At 41.9% G+C, this 19,876-nt stretch overlaps 1 protein-coding gene and 1 pseudogene across 1 annotated transcript in view; one reads left to right on the top strand and one right to left on the bottom strand.

Annotated features, from left to right (window-relative positions):
• The window catches only part of PDILT (protein disulfide isomerase like, testis expressed), a 26,853-nt gene extending 9,257 nt beyond the window's left edge, over positions 1–17,596 (bottom strand). The window contains 6 exon segments of the mRNA XM_019472658.1: positions 748–873; positions 1,855–1,957; positions 2,673–2,833; positions 3,327–3,331; positions 5,090–5,221; positions 17,383–17,596. Of these exon segments, the coding sequence (XP_019328203.1) occupies positions 748–873; positions 1,855–1,957; positions 2,673–2,833; positions 3,327–3,331; positions 5,090–5,221; positions 17,383–17,596 (741 nt within the window).
• Positions 17,597–17,670: 74 nt separating this feature from the next.
• The window catches only part of LOC103900898, a 14,895-nt pseudogene continuing 12,689 nt past the window's right edge, over positions 17,671–19,876 (top strand).

Here is a 19,876-nt window from a genome sequence, read left to right as displayed (position 1 = left end):
GCTCTGTGGACTTTATCATACCTCGATCCTAGTTAATAACAAATGCTAAAGCAGCTAAAAGGAATGGAGCTTTTCCCTCTGTCCTTTCACAATAGTTTGCTATCACCTGTTTTAGTAACACTTCTAAATTACCCCTCAAAGCTTTTGTTGCTCTTCCTAATAAATCTTAACAGTACAAAAGAGCTGAAACACCTGTAGTCCGTATGTCTTTACCAATACTAATGTGTGATATTTTACTACAAAATGACTTGCCATTCCTCAGTGTCTCACATACTTGGAGCAGGAGTAGCACCACAGTGATTGACAATGGAAAACTGAAATAATTCTGTGTAAGGCTGCCTATACCTGTTTATACACATGCAAACACTTGTGCTGCAAGCAAGGCTATGCAGATGCCTTGCAATATTTCTCAGGTTTTGTAGCTGGTTCCAGCTCTTGGTTCAGGCAATATCCTGTGATCCTCATGGCATTTCCTGGTGGCGGCAGAAATTGCCAGAACCTTGCTAAAACTATCTTTGGTTGGAAGTTGCTCCTAGAAAGTCTATTTGTGAAATCAGAAACAGGTTTATTTGGAGCAGGTGGAATTAATGTTGGTTTGTGTGAATAGTTACTGAAACTGTTTTTAAATGGTTTGGTAGACTTAAAGATGGACTGACAACAGTGTACTTTTACCAGTAACATTGGTGCGTGTTTTTCCATTGATCTTTTGGCATTCATATTTGCAAAGCAGGATTCAGCACTACAAACCTTTCCTCTAAATTCCGCAGCAGCAGACTTGTAGTTTTCATAAATTGCACTGAATGTCTCTGAGTTTGTTGGGGTGAACAGCAGGATGTGATTTTCAACAGGGACATCAAAAATCTTCACAGATGTCTGGGAAACAAAAGACTCGACATCTGTTCCACTCTTTGTAAGCAGAACAGTGAATCAGAGGCTCAGAGTATCAGTATCATTCAGTTCTGCTATTGCAAATTTTACTTTTAAGACTGAGTTCCCAATCATTTCCATAACCATTGGCTTTTTTTCATTGTTTTAAAGAAGATAGTGAGAAGAATCAGCAGCTGCTGAGTGCTTTCTCTGTTCCAGGAAAAACCTCATTGTTATTCATAGATTTTTACAGTCAGAAGGGACTGTTATGATCTTCTAGTCTGACCTCCTGGATAACACACACTGAAGAATTAATGCTAAAGATGTGCTGAAAGCAAAAGGCAGCGTTACCCAAGGAGGCCCAACTGCAGCAGCTGTAGGAGCTAGACCTGGTTGGGGTACTTCCTTCATTTCTGGGTGGCATCAGCAGCTTACGTCTCCTTCCTTGCACAAAGCTGCCCTTTTTCTCATGTCACCCCATGATTAAAGGCAATGGGCTGTCCCCCAGGCAAGCAGGTATTTCCATGTCTTTCCCTTCCTACCTGCACTACCAACAGTTATTGCTGGTTTCTTTCTTCCTTGTCTTGGCCCAGAGGACCTGGTTGCTGCATGGGAGTGGAAGGGTTGGAGCCAGGATAGGGACTGACCTTCCAACCTCCCACCCTACCTAGTTTGCTGCAGAAGCAGCCCAGGCCTTTGTGTTGGCTCCACAGGAGGGAGGTGTTTGCAAGTTCAGGCAAGTTCACTGTTTGGCCAGCCATTCCCCGTCTCCTCTAAGAAACAGCATCTTGCCAGAGGGAAGCATCCTTTGGCCTGGATTAGACCAAGAGCTGCCTGTTGGGTTCTGCTGGTGTTTCTAGATGTGTTCAGGGTTGGCCTAGTCAAACGCTAAGGAGCAGAATAGCTCCCTAGGTCTCTTTCTGCATGGATTCCTGTCTTTTCTGTCTTTCTCCTGTGACTTTTGTTAATACAGTGAAATACACGTACCTCAAGATCATACTCAGTGACCAAATCCAAGGTAAAGGTTTTGATTAGCCTCGTTAGATCCAGTTTGTTCTGTCTGCCATCTTCAAGCACTTCATTATTGTCCCTTGGACAAATAGTGAACTTTATGAGGTTGTTGGCCTTATCAACTACAGGAGCAAAGAGACTGTCTTTACTCTAAAATGTTGTTCTCAGTTTTGCTATTTTATGATCCTCAGTAACTGAAATTACATAACTTGTAAAATGAATGTCACAGCTAGATTACAGAACAAGATTATAGCTAAAATTCAAGGTAGAGCTGACAGTTTTAATTTGCTCAGTAATCTTAACATACTGAAAGATCTTTTCTATATACACGCTGTCTGTGACATACTCTCACTCAGGACATCCTTGGTCTGACTACTTCATAGCCTAAATGTTGGTGCTACTTCTGTGTAGTTTTGTTCTTGTTGTTGGCCACTTCTTCTGTTGTGGATTGGAAGAAAAGAAGATTCCTGGCCAAAAGCAACACAAAGGAAAAGAACTGAACGTCTGCAAAACTCACTGAACCTGGCAGCACATGTTGATTAGAATGGTGGGTTGGAAACTAAAACCATTTTATCCAGATACTTAACTATAAATTAGGAACCTGAATGTAGGCAGCCAGATTGAAAATATCAGTTGTCCAAAGGTTACTGTTTGCCTCCTGCTTGTCTCTCTTGTCTGTAAATGCAATATTTTTTGTGTTAAGCTGTTTGAATTTCAGCTAGGAAATTATTCAACCTGAAAAATTCCCAAACTGCCTTTCCGTAGCCCAAAGCTGCCACGGCAGCTCACTGCACCTTGCCTGCTAGACTTGCATTCCTACCTTCTTAAACACAAGAGTGTTCTTTTGGATGCCGTAGTTAGCACAGATGTCCTCGCTGGCTGTCATCCCGAAAGGCATCTCTGGCACTTCTCTTGCCGTCTCACAGAAGAGTTCCACACTGTCATTGTGAAGTTCCTAGTCCCAGAAAGAGTATTTAAGACTGTGTCCTGTATCCTGCTAGGATGTGTAGGAGTGAGAGCTACAGGTGAGACAGGCCCCTAAAGGCTTGTGAGGTGGAGAAGAGAGTGTAATTGTAAAGTGGGTATAGCTTGCCATGATTACCTCCAAGGGGAGATCTTCACAATAGGGGAGATCCTAGGAGTGCTGTGACACCACTAGTGTGTTCGCTTTTCCAGCTAGTGTTGGCTGGGCTGGGTCAATATGGATGGTGTATGGTCCCCTGTGTCTTTCCTGCGCTAATGTCATCTGCCCTGCGCTCCCCTGGCATTTCCACACTCTGCAAAGACTTCTGCAGATGGGGAAGGATCATGCCAACAGCTGCTCCCCTGCCGCAGCTCGTCTGCAGAGCCAGCAGGATGTGATGGATTAGAGAGGAGGGCTCTCCGCTTGAAAGAGGACCTGACTGCTGTGTTTGGTGCTTTGACTGAGTGCTCTTCAAGGCAGGGACCTTGACTCCTACATCTGTCAAATAGTCACTGTGCTGTCCACCCTCAAATTAATAGTAAATAAGCATGATGAAAGGCAACAGCGCTTCTAGATGTGATTTAATCAGACAAGTATTTCATGCTAGATGAATAGTAATTTATATGTTGAGACCTCCCAACACATCCTGGCACTCACATTTGTGAGCAATCTGTGACTAATAGAAGGCCAAATACAGCTCTTGATTTACTTGGACGCTATTTTGTTGGCTTCCACCCATTAAATTTCTGACATGCCCTAGCTCATGCTCATCTATTGTCATTTCAGCCCCCGAGTGAAGTCACAGAGTCCAGTCAAACACTTCTGCAGGCAATATCTGCTATCAGCATGGTTCAGGGGACTCTCCAGCATCACTGCGATAGCAAGGGCTTCTCAATCTGGCCCAGCACTGGAAAACTGCCTTCCTTCATAAATGGCTGCAAGCAGATTGCTGCAAAGCAAAATTCTGGGTGCTCTGAGCATTTTCACAGTTTGTCCTATTACGCTGTATGTGTTCACCAGCTCTGTTACTATGGGGCATTTTGGTAATGAATCCTGTTTTCCACATCCATAAAACTTGGACTATCTGCTGTAGCCAGCACATTTGGGACCTTATCAGTTCACGTATGAGTCCAGACACTGTGCTTTTAACTGAGCAGAGAGATACCAGAATAAAAGTCTCTTTATTTAGAAAGAAATCCTTGATTGAATGTTTCAGATATTAAAGATTTCAAGGACACATTGAAAAAGCAGGAAAAAACTATTCCTAGTTTACTGACTTCTGCATGCCTTGACAGCTGAAATTTATTTTGCACTATTCCTTTGACTATTGTTCTGTATCATTCAGCCCGGGAAACTAGTAGGAATTTGCTTGAGAAAAGACTACATGAGTTGAATCATATACAGTGTAATATTTTATGAATTCTTATCCATGCAGATTTCTTAGCTGGCAGGAGCTAAAAAACACAGTTAGCATGATATTCATGGAGCTGTGCTCTTCCCCCCTAAGTTTCACTGAAGATGTTTAAATCATCAGATGGAAAGATGAAGAAAAGGCACTCCAGTATATTAGACAATATTTACTGCTTTTTTTTATGGACTTAAGCAGGAAGGGAACATTCCTTCACCAGAACAGCCTGCAACTATTCATGTCTATGATTTTACACCATGTTTGAATGGAAATGCAGTGATCAGGTAACCCTAGATTTTTAGATCAGTTACAACTCTGGGCAGGGATTACAACTTTTTGTATTTGGAGACTCCAGTAGCAGTATAACCCACACCAGCAATGGGTTAAGTCTCTCCAAAGAAAAGGATGGACTTAAGTGAGGATAGGTAGGTCAATAGTTCTGCCCTCTTCCCACCAGCCACCAAATTTGGGATGGTTTGGCAGAAGCCTTTTCTCTGAGGATACAGGAAAGTCTGCTGTGCCCAGGGCTGTGCAAACAAGCTTGTAGCATCATGCTCTCAGAAGCTGCTCTCGGAGTGGTAGGTCTCTGTGCCTGGGTACCTATTCAGGAAAGGTGCTATGGTGTGAAATGTTCTTATCTCTGCCTGGGCTGCTTATCTAGAAGTATGAAAACGTAGATAGAAACAATTAAATAAAAAAAAAAAGCAGAGAAAACTGAGGGCCTGGGTTTTTCAGGCGAGTTCTAGGTCTTTTGGATGTGTGGGATTTGGTGGCGATGGCAAGTGGTATATCCCAAAGTCGGAACAGAAACCAGCCTTTTGAGTTTTCCAGTGAATTACCTTAAAAAAAGCCAATCACTGCCAAATTGTCAGCACGTATGATGGCTTCAGCCTGATCAGTAGAGTTGATTAAAACAGTGCTAGGTCCTGTTCTTCTTTTCACCCATGTAATAAAGGCTGAGGCCTGTCTGACTCCTGTGGAAGGAAAAGAGAGTTAAAATGAGCATCAAAATGAATGACAGAAACTTGTGTGCAATCAAGATAGAGGCAGTGGAGGTGCAGAAGGATGCTGAATACAAATGGACTTGGGCTCCTTAGGACTGAGGTCAAAGCTGATTCAAAGTGGGCTTGGGGCATCCAAATTCAACCTCAGGTTCTAGTCACCATTTAAACTGTTGCTGACTCTAGAAGATCAACGATGGATCGGTACTGTATTTTCTGAGACCTCTGCAAATAGCTGTGTGTCCAATTAACTGCTTAATCACAGGTGGAGAATAGAGATGAGGAAATTCAGACAAGTAAAAAACCTGTTCTGCGAGATTTCATGTGTCCCAAAACTATGGTAAGCTATAAAGAGGTATCGACCTGACGTTTAATCCAAAATGACTTCAAACCAATTGCAGATTTTATTGAACTGTCTGTTCAATTAAATTAGGTGTCAAAATTGTTCCTTTGGTGCTGCAGAAGGGATCTGATAGGCACAGAGACAAGTTAAAATTCCTGTGTGGTGCTGCAGCTTCGCTTTTTAGTTTAGACATGAGAAACAAAGCTGAAGTGTCAAAGTTGTCCTTTAATTCTGGATTGTTCCATCTTTTGAGTTCCAAGCTACTGCTATCAGTTTTACTGAGATTACAGTCAGTCTGTTTGTTTGGTAAATTCTTTTCAAGCTTTCAGGAGTTTTAGGAATCTTGAGTCTCTTTAAAAAATACATTTTCTAGCTATCATGTTTTCAGAGGAATTGGAGCCACAAATTGAGGCTCAGGAGATGAAAATCTCAAGCTGTAAAGTAGGCCTTTCATCTCCGAGTATGACATCCTTGTTGGACCAGAGCAAGAGTCCAGCAAAGGGTTAATGAAAATTTTATATGAAAAAGAAAAATCTGTATGTTGTGAAGTGTTAGAGTCAAGATGTACAGTACAAGTGGATTACCAAAGATGCAAGTCCTGGTACTGTGCATTTTAGCAATATGACAAGATCAAAATTGAGTCACACCATTTTACTGCCATCAAGTCATTTTGCAGCAGCCTGCACTGCAACTAGTTTAAAATACTATTTTTTTTTTTAAGGTCAAGCAAGCAGGCATCTGCTCTGGAGTGTATAGGCTGCAGAGCAAAGCACAGAGCAGTATCTAGTGGCCACATAGTGCTTGACTTCTGCTGTCTAAATTAAGAATTGAGCTCTTGCAGCTTATATCAGCAATATAACCCCTCAGCATATTTTTCATGTGGTTAATTCTCTCTATTGGGTTGCTTTAAACAGCCTGTGTAGCTTGTTTCTACTGGCCAAATTCTGGCCTTGGAGTTGTAAATGATGATTTTACAAAGCCTAGGATTTGGCTTTCATGCTATGTCCATTGCCAGGACAACCATTCAAAACTTCCCTCTTCCATAAAATATTTGAGTTAATTTCTTGATTTAAGCGAGGTCTGCAGTTTCTTTTGTGGTATGAAGTATGCCAAGTTCTGTATGAGAAGTCATTGGGTGGTCGCTGCACATTTTCAGTTGCCAATTCTCAATGGTTTAAAAGTCATATGCGATAGGTGAGATTTTACTAGTTGTTGTACATAAGCATTTACCAGTCAACAAAATGTAATTTAAGTCACTATCGGTGGTATATGTGCTCTGAACAGTTGGTGCTCTCTTGTACAAATCACAGAGCAGAAGCCAGTTTCCTAACTTCTTGCATCTTGCTAAGAAGTGTGTCAAATAGCAGCTCTCTGCTGAAGGGTGACTGTGCATGTTGTGTTATGATACTCTATTCACCGGTTCTCACAAGCATACCTGTCACATCGGTTTACCAGTTTAAAATAGGTTTTCTTGTCAATGCTATAGATTTAATCAGAGACTGAAGGTAGGTGCTTTCACTCTCATGTATGAGCACCTCTAATAAAAGTTCGGTATGGCAAATCACGCTTTCAGTGGCATTTGTGCAGAAGCTGCTGTTTGCACAAGTCTAGATGACAGGAACTTGTTAAGAAATTCAATAGCAAGGAAGAGCAAGTTACTAAAAATACTGAAGATCAGCTTTCAGCAGCAGCAGCCACAGGGGGCTCAGCAGTTGAAGAAGTCAGAGCACTCGCTTGTGTACAGACTCAGGAGGCAAACTTTAGGTTCCTTTTTTTGTTGGTTGTATTAAACTTGTGACTCCACTGTATCTGCTTAGAGTACACTAACAGATGCTTTGCCAAGTCATGCAATTTTTGTTAACTCTGTAATAGTTCATCATTTTAGGCAAAAAAATATTTAAATATCTTTCTTGTACATACATTCAGTGAAGGAAAAACTCTAATAAGGCCTGGATTTCTCATGATTGCTCAAGTCAGTCCTGTTCCAATATTGTTGTCTTTGCTTAATGACTTTCCATCAAAGATTTCAAATTATTCCATGTTTTTTGTGAGCCACATAGGAACTCCCTCTGATGGCTAAATTGCAAAATTCTTTTCCTTGGTTTAGGAAGTATACCGTATACTTAGTGTGAACTTAGTGAATTCACAATTCATTGTTAGATGCACAGAGTATTGCTCCGGCCTACTTCTGTGGGCATGCTACCCGTGGGAATTGCAGTGAACTAGAAGAAGTGCAAATGGCGCAGGTTTGGGACCAAATTCTTGTCTGGCGTAACTCATTTATTTATGTTTATTTTAGTAAATGGGAGTAAGTTGTCTTGTTGGGGTGATTCTCTGTACTCGGTGGAATTACACCAGCAATGAATTCGGCTGCGTGAACTAAACATGCAGTTCAGTTATACACTTGGAAGATGAATTCAAATCCAGGTTCTTGTATTGGCACAGAGGTAATTGTATGTTTAAAACCATGGCAAAAACAGTTTGCTACCTTGCATATTCTTTATCTGAGCATCTACATTTTTCTTCTCAGCAGCATAATAGATCGGTACATCCTTTCTTTACATGTTAACCTTGGTTTCACACATTTATGTGTGTTCGTGTGTGTGTATATATGTGTGTGTATACATACATTCAGATCTATACTTACACAAGCACACACACATATGCGCCAAAGCACAAATCTAACAAAGTAACTGTCTTTTTTTCTTTCACAAAATTACAAATGTACTTCTCTGCAGCCTACCTGGTGAAGACGTTGCCCAACATAATTACAACCAAAAAGTGAATGAACATTTCTGTATGAGTTGTAATAAATGAAAGATAAAACCACTAATCTAACTCAGTGCTGAGTTACATTTCTTGCATTATTCATCATTATCCTTGCTCTGAATCCCAGCCATCAATCATTTTCTTCCACCTAACTGCTACAGCGAGTGGTGTGAAGAGTAGCATTAAATAGTGTTATTTTCTCAAAATATTAGCCTGATAGGCCTTCCAAATTCTTCCACATATAAACCCATCTTGGCTTAGGCTCACAGAAATCCCGTCACTGGAACAGCTGCTCCAGCTGCTAACATGCCAAAGCGGGTTCTTGTTAGTAGAACAAAACTTAGTGTCTGTTCAGGGGGCCCTCAGATACAATGGTGATGAATAGAAGGTACTTCTCTAAATAAAGTAAATGAGTCTTACAGCATCAGTCAAAAGCAAATTGTGTTATAATTGCCTATAAAATTACTGTTTCATCAAATAAATTTATTTTGATTTTACAGAGATTTGATCCTAACTTCAATTTCCTTTTTCCTAATTACAAAAATAGTCTTACGAACCTTTTCCCCAACAAATTTGTGATGTGTTATCTCCCAGCACAAAAAAAATCAGAGTAGTATCTCCAGTTGTATCTCGATATGCTCTAGACATAACTGCAGAAAACCACGGTATCTATTAGAAGTTCTGACCTGCCAACATAAGAAATAGCATGTCTACCCTATGAAAATACTGCTGCTTCTAGGGACAGTGTGTCTTGAGCCTTTGTGAACATCCTTGCTTAAAATGATTGCAAAGATATGTGGACTTTTAAATAAAACATGGGGTACCTGCTATGCAATTTAAGAGTGCTGATACACAATGACTGCACGTGGCAGGGTTAGCCCAGAACAGTTAGACCGAGTTATAGGGCTTTCCAAGAGGAAGGCTGCATTGCTCTGGACAGAGTGCTGTTGGAATAAGGAGCAGGAAGCCACACAGTAATTAGGGATCCAGCACCTTCTAGCTAATTCCAAGGCAATGTTTTACACCAGAGGCAATTTCAGCATAATGACTTTTGCCTAATAACCTAAGGTTGCATAGCTTTTTTTTTACCATAACTGGGAATTTGGAAGATCAAATGCTTATTGCACAGTGAAAAGGGACTCTCTCGGGAAAGGGCAGAAGAAATTGTTGAAGTCCAGACACAGAAGCTGAAGCCACTTAGAGGCTTCCCGAATATACAGGGAATAATAAGCTTTATGGACATTAGACATGTATGTAGATTGTCGGGGGGTGGGGGTTAGGATCCATTTTTCTCTGAAATATTTCAATTCCAAACAGATATTTTAAGAATGATCTCTTATCACTGAATGACCTGAATAAGCAGAGTTGCAGGTAATTAGTAATGTAACTAGCATGCTTAGATAATGAGAGTTGGTAGAGTTGTTAGCTCCTGGCTGGAGCTGGGAAAAGTGCAAGACTCCATCCTGCAAAAAATAATCACTGCACTCGGAGACCAGGAGAAATCCGAGTACCGTTAACCTGATAACTGCGAGACAGAAGTTCAGTGAGTGAACAGCCTTACTCATCAGACAGATAAAAACTGTTTCCTTGACTACCAAGAAAGTATGTGGAAACATCCATCATGCACCTTTCCCCTGGTTTCCTGAGTGATTAGACTCCTCTTCAGCTTTCCATCAATTCCTTTTCATTCCGCTCATTCTCTGTTTGCCTCCCAGGTGCTTTATTTTTTCAAGTCACTTGAGTGTTGCAGGAAATCATCACTACTTTTATTTGGAGCCTTTTCTTGAGTTTTGTTTCGCTTCCTCTGTTTTAGATTTTTATTGACACCGATCGCTTCAGGCATTGGGGTGAGGAAGCAGCTGCTGAGGCTAACACAGCATCACAGGCTCCAGACTTGAGGAGAGCTGAGCGCCAGTGGAGTACGAGGGCAGACACAGATGAGAGGTAACAGAGTTGGTGGCAAGGTCACCAGGGAAGACATGCGTGGGTGATGGGACGCCCTTGTAAACCAGTGTGCTGTGCCACAGCTGCCAGAAGCAAGAGACCCTTCAGAGGCTGTCAGCTCAGGAACAGCATTGTATTAACAATGGGAGACTGTCTTCATTATCAGTAGGTTTAGTGTGTTGTAAATAAAAAGAAAGATAATTTAAGGGTTTGAGATTTTTATGGTTTTTTTCCTAGATAGTGTTTTTGACCTGTCTTTTGGAAGTATCACTGAATTCCCTCCCACCCTGTGTCTTTGCTGTTTTGTGAAGTGTCCTTTTCAAATGATGTGAACCTCCAAAGGAGCATCTTAACAGATTGCCACCATTTGATCATGGGTACAGAAGATCCTGAAAATAAATTATCCAGAATCTGAGAACAACTCAAGCTCTTTGGCTCAGATATGGGAAGAATTAAAAGGGCCATAGAACTATGAGAGTCAGATATGGAAAGAATTAAAAGGGTCATAGAACTATGAGAGTTAAAAGCACCTGTGTGGTATCCTCTTGAATTTCTACTCTTTCTTTTCTTTTTGGTAACAATTGAGCTGCAACCAGTCACGTTTTTAAATCACTTGCAGGTGGCAGACTCTAGCACCATTTCTTCAGCCACTTTTCTCAGACAGTATTGGCATGTTGTCTTTGTGAGGAGAAGGCCCCACACTGAAGAACAGCACTGCATTTATTGGCACCTTCCCTGATGAAAAAGAATGTCTGTAAGAATGCCTCCCTCCAAAGGTCATGTAGAGCAAATCTTATACACACCCTCATTTCCCAAAGGAAGGGTGTTGGGTGTGGGAGGATTGCCACATTTTCCATTTCATGAGCTATAATAAAGTCTATGTATTTGAGGATTTAAATGCATTTTTGTATTTTACCTGTCTCTCATGTCAGCAACTCAAATTTTGTCAGTTTTGTTTTCCACAGACAACCAGCGAACTAGGTTAATGGGAAATCGCGTGTACATTGAAAGCAAAGCCTGACAAACTGAAAGGGAATAAAGATTTTTTAATCAGACTGTCAAAAATGCTGATTTTTACAGCTCAAGCCACTAGCAGTCTTGTTCTAGGCAACGTAAAACATTTTGTGAGAAACCAGTCCTGCCTCTCTGAAGAACTTACAGTGTGACTGCGTAAGGATCAAGAACAAGGTGGGTATCATCACATGTCATCATCTCTGTCTTAGAGAGTCAGAGTATATTTTGCCCAAAGGCACACCAAATGGATATGGCAAAAGTGGGAGGAGAACCAGAATTCTCGTACTTTGAGAGACTCTTTCTCTTGAGCACATCAATAATCTGAGTAAGCTGCTACTTTTTTTTCATAGTGCAGCTTACTGAACTAAAATGTATTGAAATGTGGACAGAGAAAATTTTGGCTAATAGATAATGTGTTTAATGACCCTAAAGCATTCTTGAAGTGAGTATATATGAAACCATGATGAGTTCCTCCTTCTTTAGCTAATTGCTGGTGGCCTCCAGTTTCATTCTGCAGTCTATATTGATGGTCTAGTGATTGCTGAAGTCATTGTGAATGTGCCTGTTGTCATGCTAAATACCGATTTCCTTGCTGTTAGTTTCTGGCATGGTCAAAGTCATTTTAGCAGTCCCACTTTTCATCTTCTGCGTAGGCTGCTTTTACAGTTTCACTACAGATACATAATTTTCTCTGTAGAAGACTCTTGAGATGAAGGATGGATTCACGTTTAACATATCAGAGTGGAAGGATGTTAATCTTGCTGCAGTTGCAAACTTTGTTGTGTGACCTTGAATTCTCCCATTCTCTTCTACAGTGAGATACAGCCCATAATCTCCTGTGCTGACCTCTGTACTTTTAAACTGAGCTAATCTAATGTTTGCAGTTCACTTGAGATCTTCTGCTATGCAAACATTGAGGATTATTCTACAGTTTGGATCCTTGAGGATTATTCTACAGTTTGGATCCTTATTCAAAGCATTCAATAAAATAAGCATGTGTAAGAGACACCTACACAAGGGACCCATGCTAATCAGTAAGTCTCTGCAGCAGGCAACTAGAACATCATCTAGCGACTCCTGTACCTGTCTGGACATGTGTTTCCACTGTCCTGCTCATTTTTATACGCATATTTTGCAAACAGTTTAAGTGACTCTCTTCAGAAGATTTATTCCTAAAAGACGGACACAGATTTCTGATGAAGCCTACAGCAATGAGGCACCCACATTCCACTATCTTTCACAGTGCTCTAGGTTCCTATAGGAAGCTTAGTTGTAAGAAATACCTGTTCTGGGTGGTTTTGAACTGTTTGCATTCACCTCCTGTGGTGAGGAGACTGCTGTATGCTGAAATCAGTTCTTAGCACAGGAGTGAGTATGCTTTGGACATTCGCTTTATGAGTGAGCTGACCATTTGATCTATATAATCGATTTTAAATCAGTCATGCCTCCCCTGCTTCTTAGAAATCCCCCTTTTTATGAACTATATGTATACATAGGCAGCAATTTCTTGGTTTTTTTTCAATAACATCACCTTCAGCTTTTGTGCCTTAAAAAGGAGATGTTTGTCTTTAAAAGTAATCCCCATCTTGCCTATTAAATGCCATTATCTCAGCATATATTGTCATTCACAGGCTGCAGGAATCCTATGGCTGACCCAGTGCCTCACTGGATATACAAATGTTCTGCTAGAAAAGGTAAACATCACTTTTTCATAAATGAGAGTGCACTTGGCACACAAAGCGGCAGCACAGAGTCTGCACTGCTGTCATGGCTTAACCCCAGCCGGCAACTAAGCACCACACAGCCACTTGCTTATTCCCTCCAGGTGGGATGGGGGAGAGAATCGGAAGGGTAAAAGTGAGAAAACTCACTTTTTGGATTGAGATAAAGACAGTTTACTAGGTAAAGCAAAAGCCACACACACAAGCAAAGCAAAACCAAGGCATTCATTCACTCCTTCCCATCGGCAGGCAGGTGTTCAGCCATCTCCAGGAAAGCAGGGCTCCATCACGCGTAACAGTGACTTGGAGAGCCCCCCAGCCTGCTCGCTGGTGGGGTGGTGTGAGAAGCAGAGAAGGCCTTGACTCTGTGTCAGCACTGCTCAGCAGTAACGAAAACATCCTTGTGTTATCAACACTGTTTCCAGCACAAATCCAAAACACAGCCCCATACTAGCTACTGTGAAGAAAATTAACTCTATCCCAGCCAAAACCAGCACAACTGCTTATGTGCTTGTCCTTTTATCCCAATGTTTATCTAGGAACTGAAAACTTTTCACTGGAAAGGACAGGAGCAAGCATTCTCGGAGATCTGGGGATTCATTAGGGTCTGGGCCTTTTCCTGGATTCTTCTGATAGGTGTGAGAAAGTGGTGTTAGCATGTGCTCTGCACCCATTTTGTGTTTCCCAAAATATGCCACTAGCCAAGTTAAAGCATTACAGAACTAGAGCCGCAAGGGACTTGGAGAGGTCATTGGTCTGGCCTAAGGCAAGTTAAACCATGTCTGAACCAATCCTGACAGCTATTTGACTAATCTGGCTTTAAATATTGCCATGAATGGAGATACTAGAGCTACCTTAGGCATGTTCATCCAGTGCATCATTAGCCTTCCAACTAAATGGTGGACATTATCCCTAACTGTAATGTGTCTGCTGTGTTTAAACCCATTATATTGCCAGTGAAAATAAAGAACAGTTTAATACCTGCTTCTTTGCAGAAGCAGTGTACTTGGGTACATTTAACATGTCTCAGTCGCAAGATGGTGAGTTGCTGGTGTGGGCTGATGCACTATATTTTACCCCTGGGCTGGAGCATGTTGTGGGCTGTTTCTGCCTCTCTGGCCTGGGAAAGCCTCAAACATGAATGGTCTTCACTGTACCGTTTGGGGGATCTGAGGACTATTCTTGCATGGGGAAATATGGGACAGTTGCAAAGTCCTGTGAAAACCATTCTGGCGACAGAAAGTTGGAAAGGTTTATGAAAGGCTTTTGAAGAGAAATTAAGTAGGAGATGCATTTTACTGTGTTCAGGCAGTTTACTGTGTTGAGACAGTTGCCGTCCTTGGGAAAACTAGAGTAAGCTAATATATGACTTCAGCTGGTTCCAGTCTGCAGTGGTATGCAGCAGTGCTTGTAGTGTTTGTGCTTATAAGTGTACAAAGTTCATCCTCCCCGTGGTGAGGATTTTTGTCAGAGTGCTTGGGATTTTTTTTTTTCCCTAAAGCAACAATATTCTGCAATGAAAGTTAACACAGGGACTTATATTCAGCTGACATACAGTGTAAACAGTAAAACTCTTCCACATAGGCAACACTAGTGTAAGATGTACCTTCTGCTGGTGGAAAGTGCTTTATATACCCTGTGCTCGTAGGCATTTGAGTGATATTTAGATCAGTTTAACGTGGATGGGGAAATGCCACGGACTGCAGCAGAAGAGCCCTTTCACATGAGCTTTGAGATCAGGTGCTCCCAGCGCGTACAGAGCACGTAATTCAGCTGGGCAGGCAGCAGGGCTTGCATCCACGGGAGAGTAGGCGCATTGCTGCGTGCTGCTCAACAATGTTTTCAGACACTGTTCTCAGTGCCTTCCCCAAAAACCAGAGAGAGGCGGGAACCTCTGTTCCTGCGTCCTTCCTCACCCTGGTTGTGCTGCCCCTTCAGTTACTTTCTTGTTGCACAACGCAGTTGGAATGAGGGCAGAAGAGTGCCGGATTTCTGGGTCATTACTTTGTTTCCATGCTGGGTACTTGCCCTGTGTACTTTGCTCAGCTCGCAAGGGTAGCCTGATACTGCTTGGCAGAAAGTCAGCGTATGTTTTTATTGTAAGCCTTGCCTGAAAGAAGGCAGACCTGGGACACGGTGAGAGTGGAACTGAAGGGCATTAGGAGGACTTGGGAGTCACTGGGCAGAAGACATCAAAGCAGGCCTCTCCTGATAAATGTTGTGGGACTGGTAAGTAGATAATGGTATGGAACAGGGAAAGCGTTGGGGTTTTCTCATAATAGATAAGCCAAAGGCAGATCCTAGAGTGTTGAATCAAAGTTTGGAGCTCAACCTTTTTCCCATGTTGGTGCAGCAACAGAACAAATCCTACTTTCTGGGGAGCATGGGATTCCTCCCCATTCTCTGACTGTCTCCATGGTTGAGAGTGGGTCAAGAAGAGAAAGGTCTCAGGTCTTGCATTTGTTTTGGATTTCTGAAGCTAATTCCTGGCAGCCCCACAGGTTTCCTGTGTGATCTGGGGAATATTGCTTTGTCTCTCATTATACAAGTTCCCTTAATAGTTCCACGTTCACATAGATTGTTTATTTCGATAGCCTGTTTTAAGGAGTAGGACATAAAATATTAGGGCTTTATGGCCTCTCTGTGCAGGTGCATGTGCATGTCCCATCTTTAGCCTCTTTGTGCTGTGGCAATGCAAATGGTTACGGCAAATGAACCAGCTGGTTCAGCACTGTGGACTCAGGTTTCCTACATCCCGGGGCAGTGCCTTGCTGCAGGGTGGTTTGTCAGTGCCCCAGAGGCTGCTTAGTGGCATGTCTCCAAAGGGAGCTGTCGAGATTGAGGCCAGTGATTTCCAGATAATGTATCTGTGCTTTGAATCAGCTCTTAGAAAGCTGAGAATAGAGCTTGACTAAGGTTTTTCTGATAAATTATTTTTTCACCAAAATAATGCATCTTCAGAGAGATTAAAACAGTTCACAACCGTAGACTGAATTTGGCAAATAGCTTTAGACACTCTATCTTGCCAAATTTCAACACTTTCAAAAGTGTTTAAAAGTCTTAAGCATTACGTTTTAAAGAAATTTCTAACAGGATTGTTCTGAAAGTTTTAAAAATATTTAAAGTTTCATAACATTGTTTCAGGATTAATGAAATCTTTGGTATGATCCAAACATATTTTTAGTTTCATTAATCTGTTAGTGTATTGTAGTTTTTGTTGTTGGAAAAATACAAGTGTTTTCATTTCAGATTGACCTACACTACCACTGCTTATTATTATTATATCATCATCATCCAGGTTTGGTAGTGAGGCAGAAGAACAAATAACACGCACTTCTGCAAAGTTAGGATATTGCCTTAATTTCAAATATTCCTTCCAAATATGGAACAGGTTGGGGTTTTCAGCTTGTGCCTGTCTCTAATGCCTGCCTCCAAAGGAGGGCTAGCTTGCAAGGTGTTTGTATAATTTAAGGCTAAATGGATGTGTGCACTGAGGTCAGTGAGTATGGCACAATGAAGCAAGGTCAAGCCCAAGCAACAGAGACAAAGCTTTTGCTGTCTTATGCAGATTGAAGAGTTTCTGCTACCAGCAAGCTGCTAGGAAATACAGCTCCATGTTTGTGGAGTGGGAAGTTATGCAGCGTCTGAACTTTTAGATGGGTAACATCACAAGAATATACTGTTTGGCTTTTGCTTTTGTGATTTACTTTCTGTAAGGCTTAGATGGCCAGTCCTTCTAACAAAGTTAGTTACTCAAAAGGTCCCACTAGTTTCCTCCCCATGAGGAATGAACATGAACCTAATGAAAAACCACAAGCCAGCCTCCACCTAACAAAGTGCTAATCTCAGGGAGAGAGTCTTGCAGTCCTATATAATGCAATTACAGACACCAAAATGTTGTAAAAAGCCATTCCCTGAAGCCCAAATGCTCACAGAGAAGACATGCCATCCGGCAAAAACCTCATACAAAGCGCTGATGAAAATAGAGAAAGATAGAGTAAGATAAAGAAAAGCCCTCTCTGATTCTTTTTTTAATTCCTGGAGTTTCACTCATCGCTGCTGTGAAACACGTATTTGCAAAATCAGGCAGCGGAAGCAGAGGATGCCAACTCAGCACTGTGCATGCGAGGACCCATCTGACTGTCAGTATCCGTCTTATGTAGCAGACTGGTATTTAACCACACCAAAAAGGAATAAATTACTGTAGTCATGGTCAGAAATAGATACATGGAGAAAAACAAAACAAACAAGGACTACTGGAGGACAAAGCAACAGTAAAACAGGCATACCTGAGTGCCCCAGCATCAGTCATGCTCTGCAGAGCCATCAGGGTAAGAGACAGCGGAAATTGATACAGAACTCCACCAGCAGGTACTCAGTTTCCTTCAATGCTCTGTCAAAGTTGCTCTTTTTCAGCAAGAGTACGTTGTTCTCCTTTTTTATTTTGGGGAGTTTGGCTTTCTTTGGCTTTGTTTCATTTGGGCTTATGCTGTCTGCTGCCGGGGAGCCTGTGAGAAACGATAATGGCAGAGAGAAAAACTGATGTGTCTTCATCTTGCCCTGCCTTTATCCAGTTACTGAGAAAGAAAGAAGCAAAGGAGCACTAAGCAGTAGGGTTTGCTGCCTAAATGGCTGCTGTTGTAGCAGCCAAACTTAAGAGGCTGATAAGGTTGATAATGGAGTCTACCACCAGTGGAGCCAACTGCATCTTTCCACAGGAAGATTAACATAGTTAATTACTTTCTCATCTTTAGCAGCGTTTAGAAAAAAAGTATCTGTGGGAAGGTGAATTTACTGTTTCTGTAAATAATCAGAACCCTGGGGAGAGGGCAAGAAAGCACAGGAGGAAAACACTTGCCTGCAGAAACACCAGTTGATTCATAGTGCACTTCTCTAACTACACAACCTCCTCTTGTCACCGTTACCCAGCGCAGAGCTGCAGACAAAACAGTAAGTGAGGTGGTGTGGTTTAACCCGGCAGGCAGCTGAACACCACCCAGCCGTTTGCTCACTCCCCTCCAGCCCCCCCCGTGGGATGGGGGGGAGGGGGGAGAGTAAAATTCATGGGCTGAGATTAGGACAGAAAAGGAAGGGAAAATAATAATAATAATGATGACAGTAAAAGAATATACAAAAATAAGTGATGCACAATACAATTGCTCACCACCTGCCAACCGATGCCCAGCCAGTCCCTGAGCAGCGGTCACCACCCCCCGGCCAACTCCCCCCAGTTTATATACTGAGCATGACGTCCCATGGTATGGAATGTCCCTTTGGCCAGTTGGGGTCAGCTGTCCTGGCTGTGCCCCCTCCCAGCTTCTTGTGCACCTCCAGCCTTCTCAGTCGGTAGAGCATGGGAAGCTGAAAAGTCCTTGACTAGTGTAAGCACTGCGTAGCAACAACTAAACCATCAGTGTGTTATCAACATTATTCTCATCCTAAACCCAAAACACAGCACTGTACCAGCTACTAGGGAGAAAATTAACTCTATCCCAGCCGAAACCAGGACATGAGGTACCTGGGAAAGTATTTGAGGGCTGCTCCTCTGCTTATATTTGGTTGTCTGTTGCACTTACAGAGCTACTTATTATGGATCTGATTCAGAACATGCTGAAGTCAGGAAAAACTCTCATTGCTTAGCATATGTATTTTTAATGTCTGTATTTCTTCAGTGCCTTCTCTGTGAGGCTCCCATCTCTGCTTAAGTGCCAAGTTGTAGCTCACGTAAAATACTACTTTGTGGGTTAAACTAGAATATTTTGCCATTGATTTTCAGTGGTAGCACAATTTCATGCAGCTAATATCCGTACAGTAAACTGAAGGTACCAAATGTACTATTTCATCCTTAGGACAGCTATCAACTGTGTCTGTGAACTATCAGGCCTCCCTAGCTAGTCTTTTCAGAACATGTTAAGAAATATCTTACAAAAATATTAAGAAGGCACCATTTACTAAGAAATGGTTATTTCTGTAAATATCTGCCAGTCTGTAATTGTAGCAGAAACATCTTTGACCCTTAAACTGTGCTGAAATTTGTGAACTGTACACCCAAAGCTTTGGCCTCTAGAGGGGACCAGATGTTCTGGTGGTTGTTTCATTGGCACAGGCAAGGACAGAGCTGACTTGAGGACAGATGGGTCCAGATTAGTAGAACCAAACTGATAGCTAAAGAAATTGCCTCCAATAATGACTCTTCCTTCCTCTTGAGGAGCGGTAAGTGCTGCTTCGCTTCTTCACGCCCTTAGACTAAAGGAAGAAAGATTTGGTATCTTTCTGGGTACTGCTAAAAGGAAGGAGTGTTCGTAAAGGTGGTTGATGTGGTAGCCTCCATTTTCCTGGGGGTGAAGGATCTTGGGTGGCAGATTGCTTCAATTTAGGTTTTTTTCATGCCTGGTGTGAGTGGGGCTGGGTTTCAAGTGAACTCTTTCCTATCAATCGCAAAGGCTTTGGGTTGTAATGCACCTTGAGACGTGTTCTATTAGCACTTGTACAGGGTGCCTAAGGAAAGCAGAGGGAGCTGTGTATTCAGGCTGCTTGCAAGGTAAGATCACACGTAAATACAGATGCAGCAATCAGGTACTAAAGAAGAAAAAAAAGCAGAAAGATAAGTCTCCTGTTTGACTTTGTGGTCTTTTTCTCTTTGTAACAGGCTCTTTTCCAAAGATGTCTTTCAACTAGCATCCTAGGAGGGTTAAAGAGCACCTTTCAGAAGAACAGGTGTCCTGGTTTCAGCTGGGATAGAGTTAATTTTCTTCCTAGTAGCTGGTACAGTGCTGAGTTTTGGATTTAGGATGAGAATAATGTTGATAACACACCGATGTTTTAGTTGTTGCT

The sequence above is a fragment of the Aptenodytes forsteri genome, unplaced genomic scaffold, assembly GCF_000699145.1.
Source record: "Aptenodytes forsteri isolate BGI_AS27 unplaced genomic scaffold, ASM69914v1 Scaffold84, whole genome shotgun sequence".
Taxonomy (NCBI): domain Eukaryota; kingdom Metazoa; phylum Chordata; class Aves; order Sphenisciformes; family Spheniscidae; genus Aptenodytes; species Aptenodytes forsteri.
The sequence above is the reverse complement of the archived record's forward strand: the minus strand, read 5'-3'. Positions and strand labels throughout refer to the sequence as shown.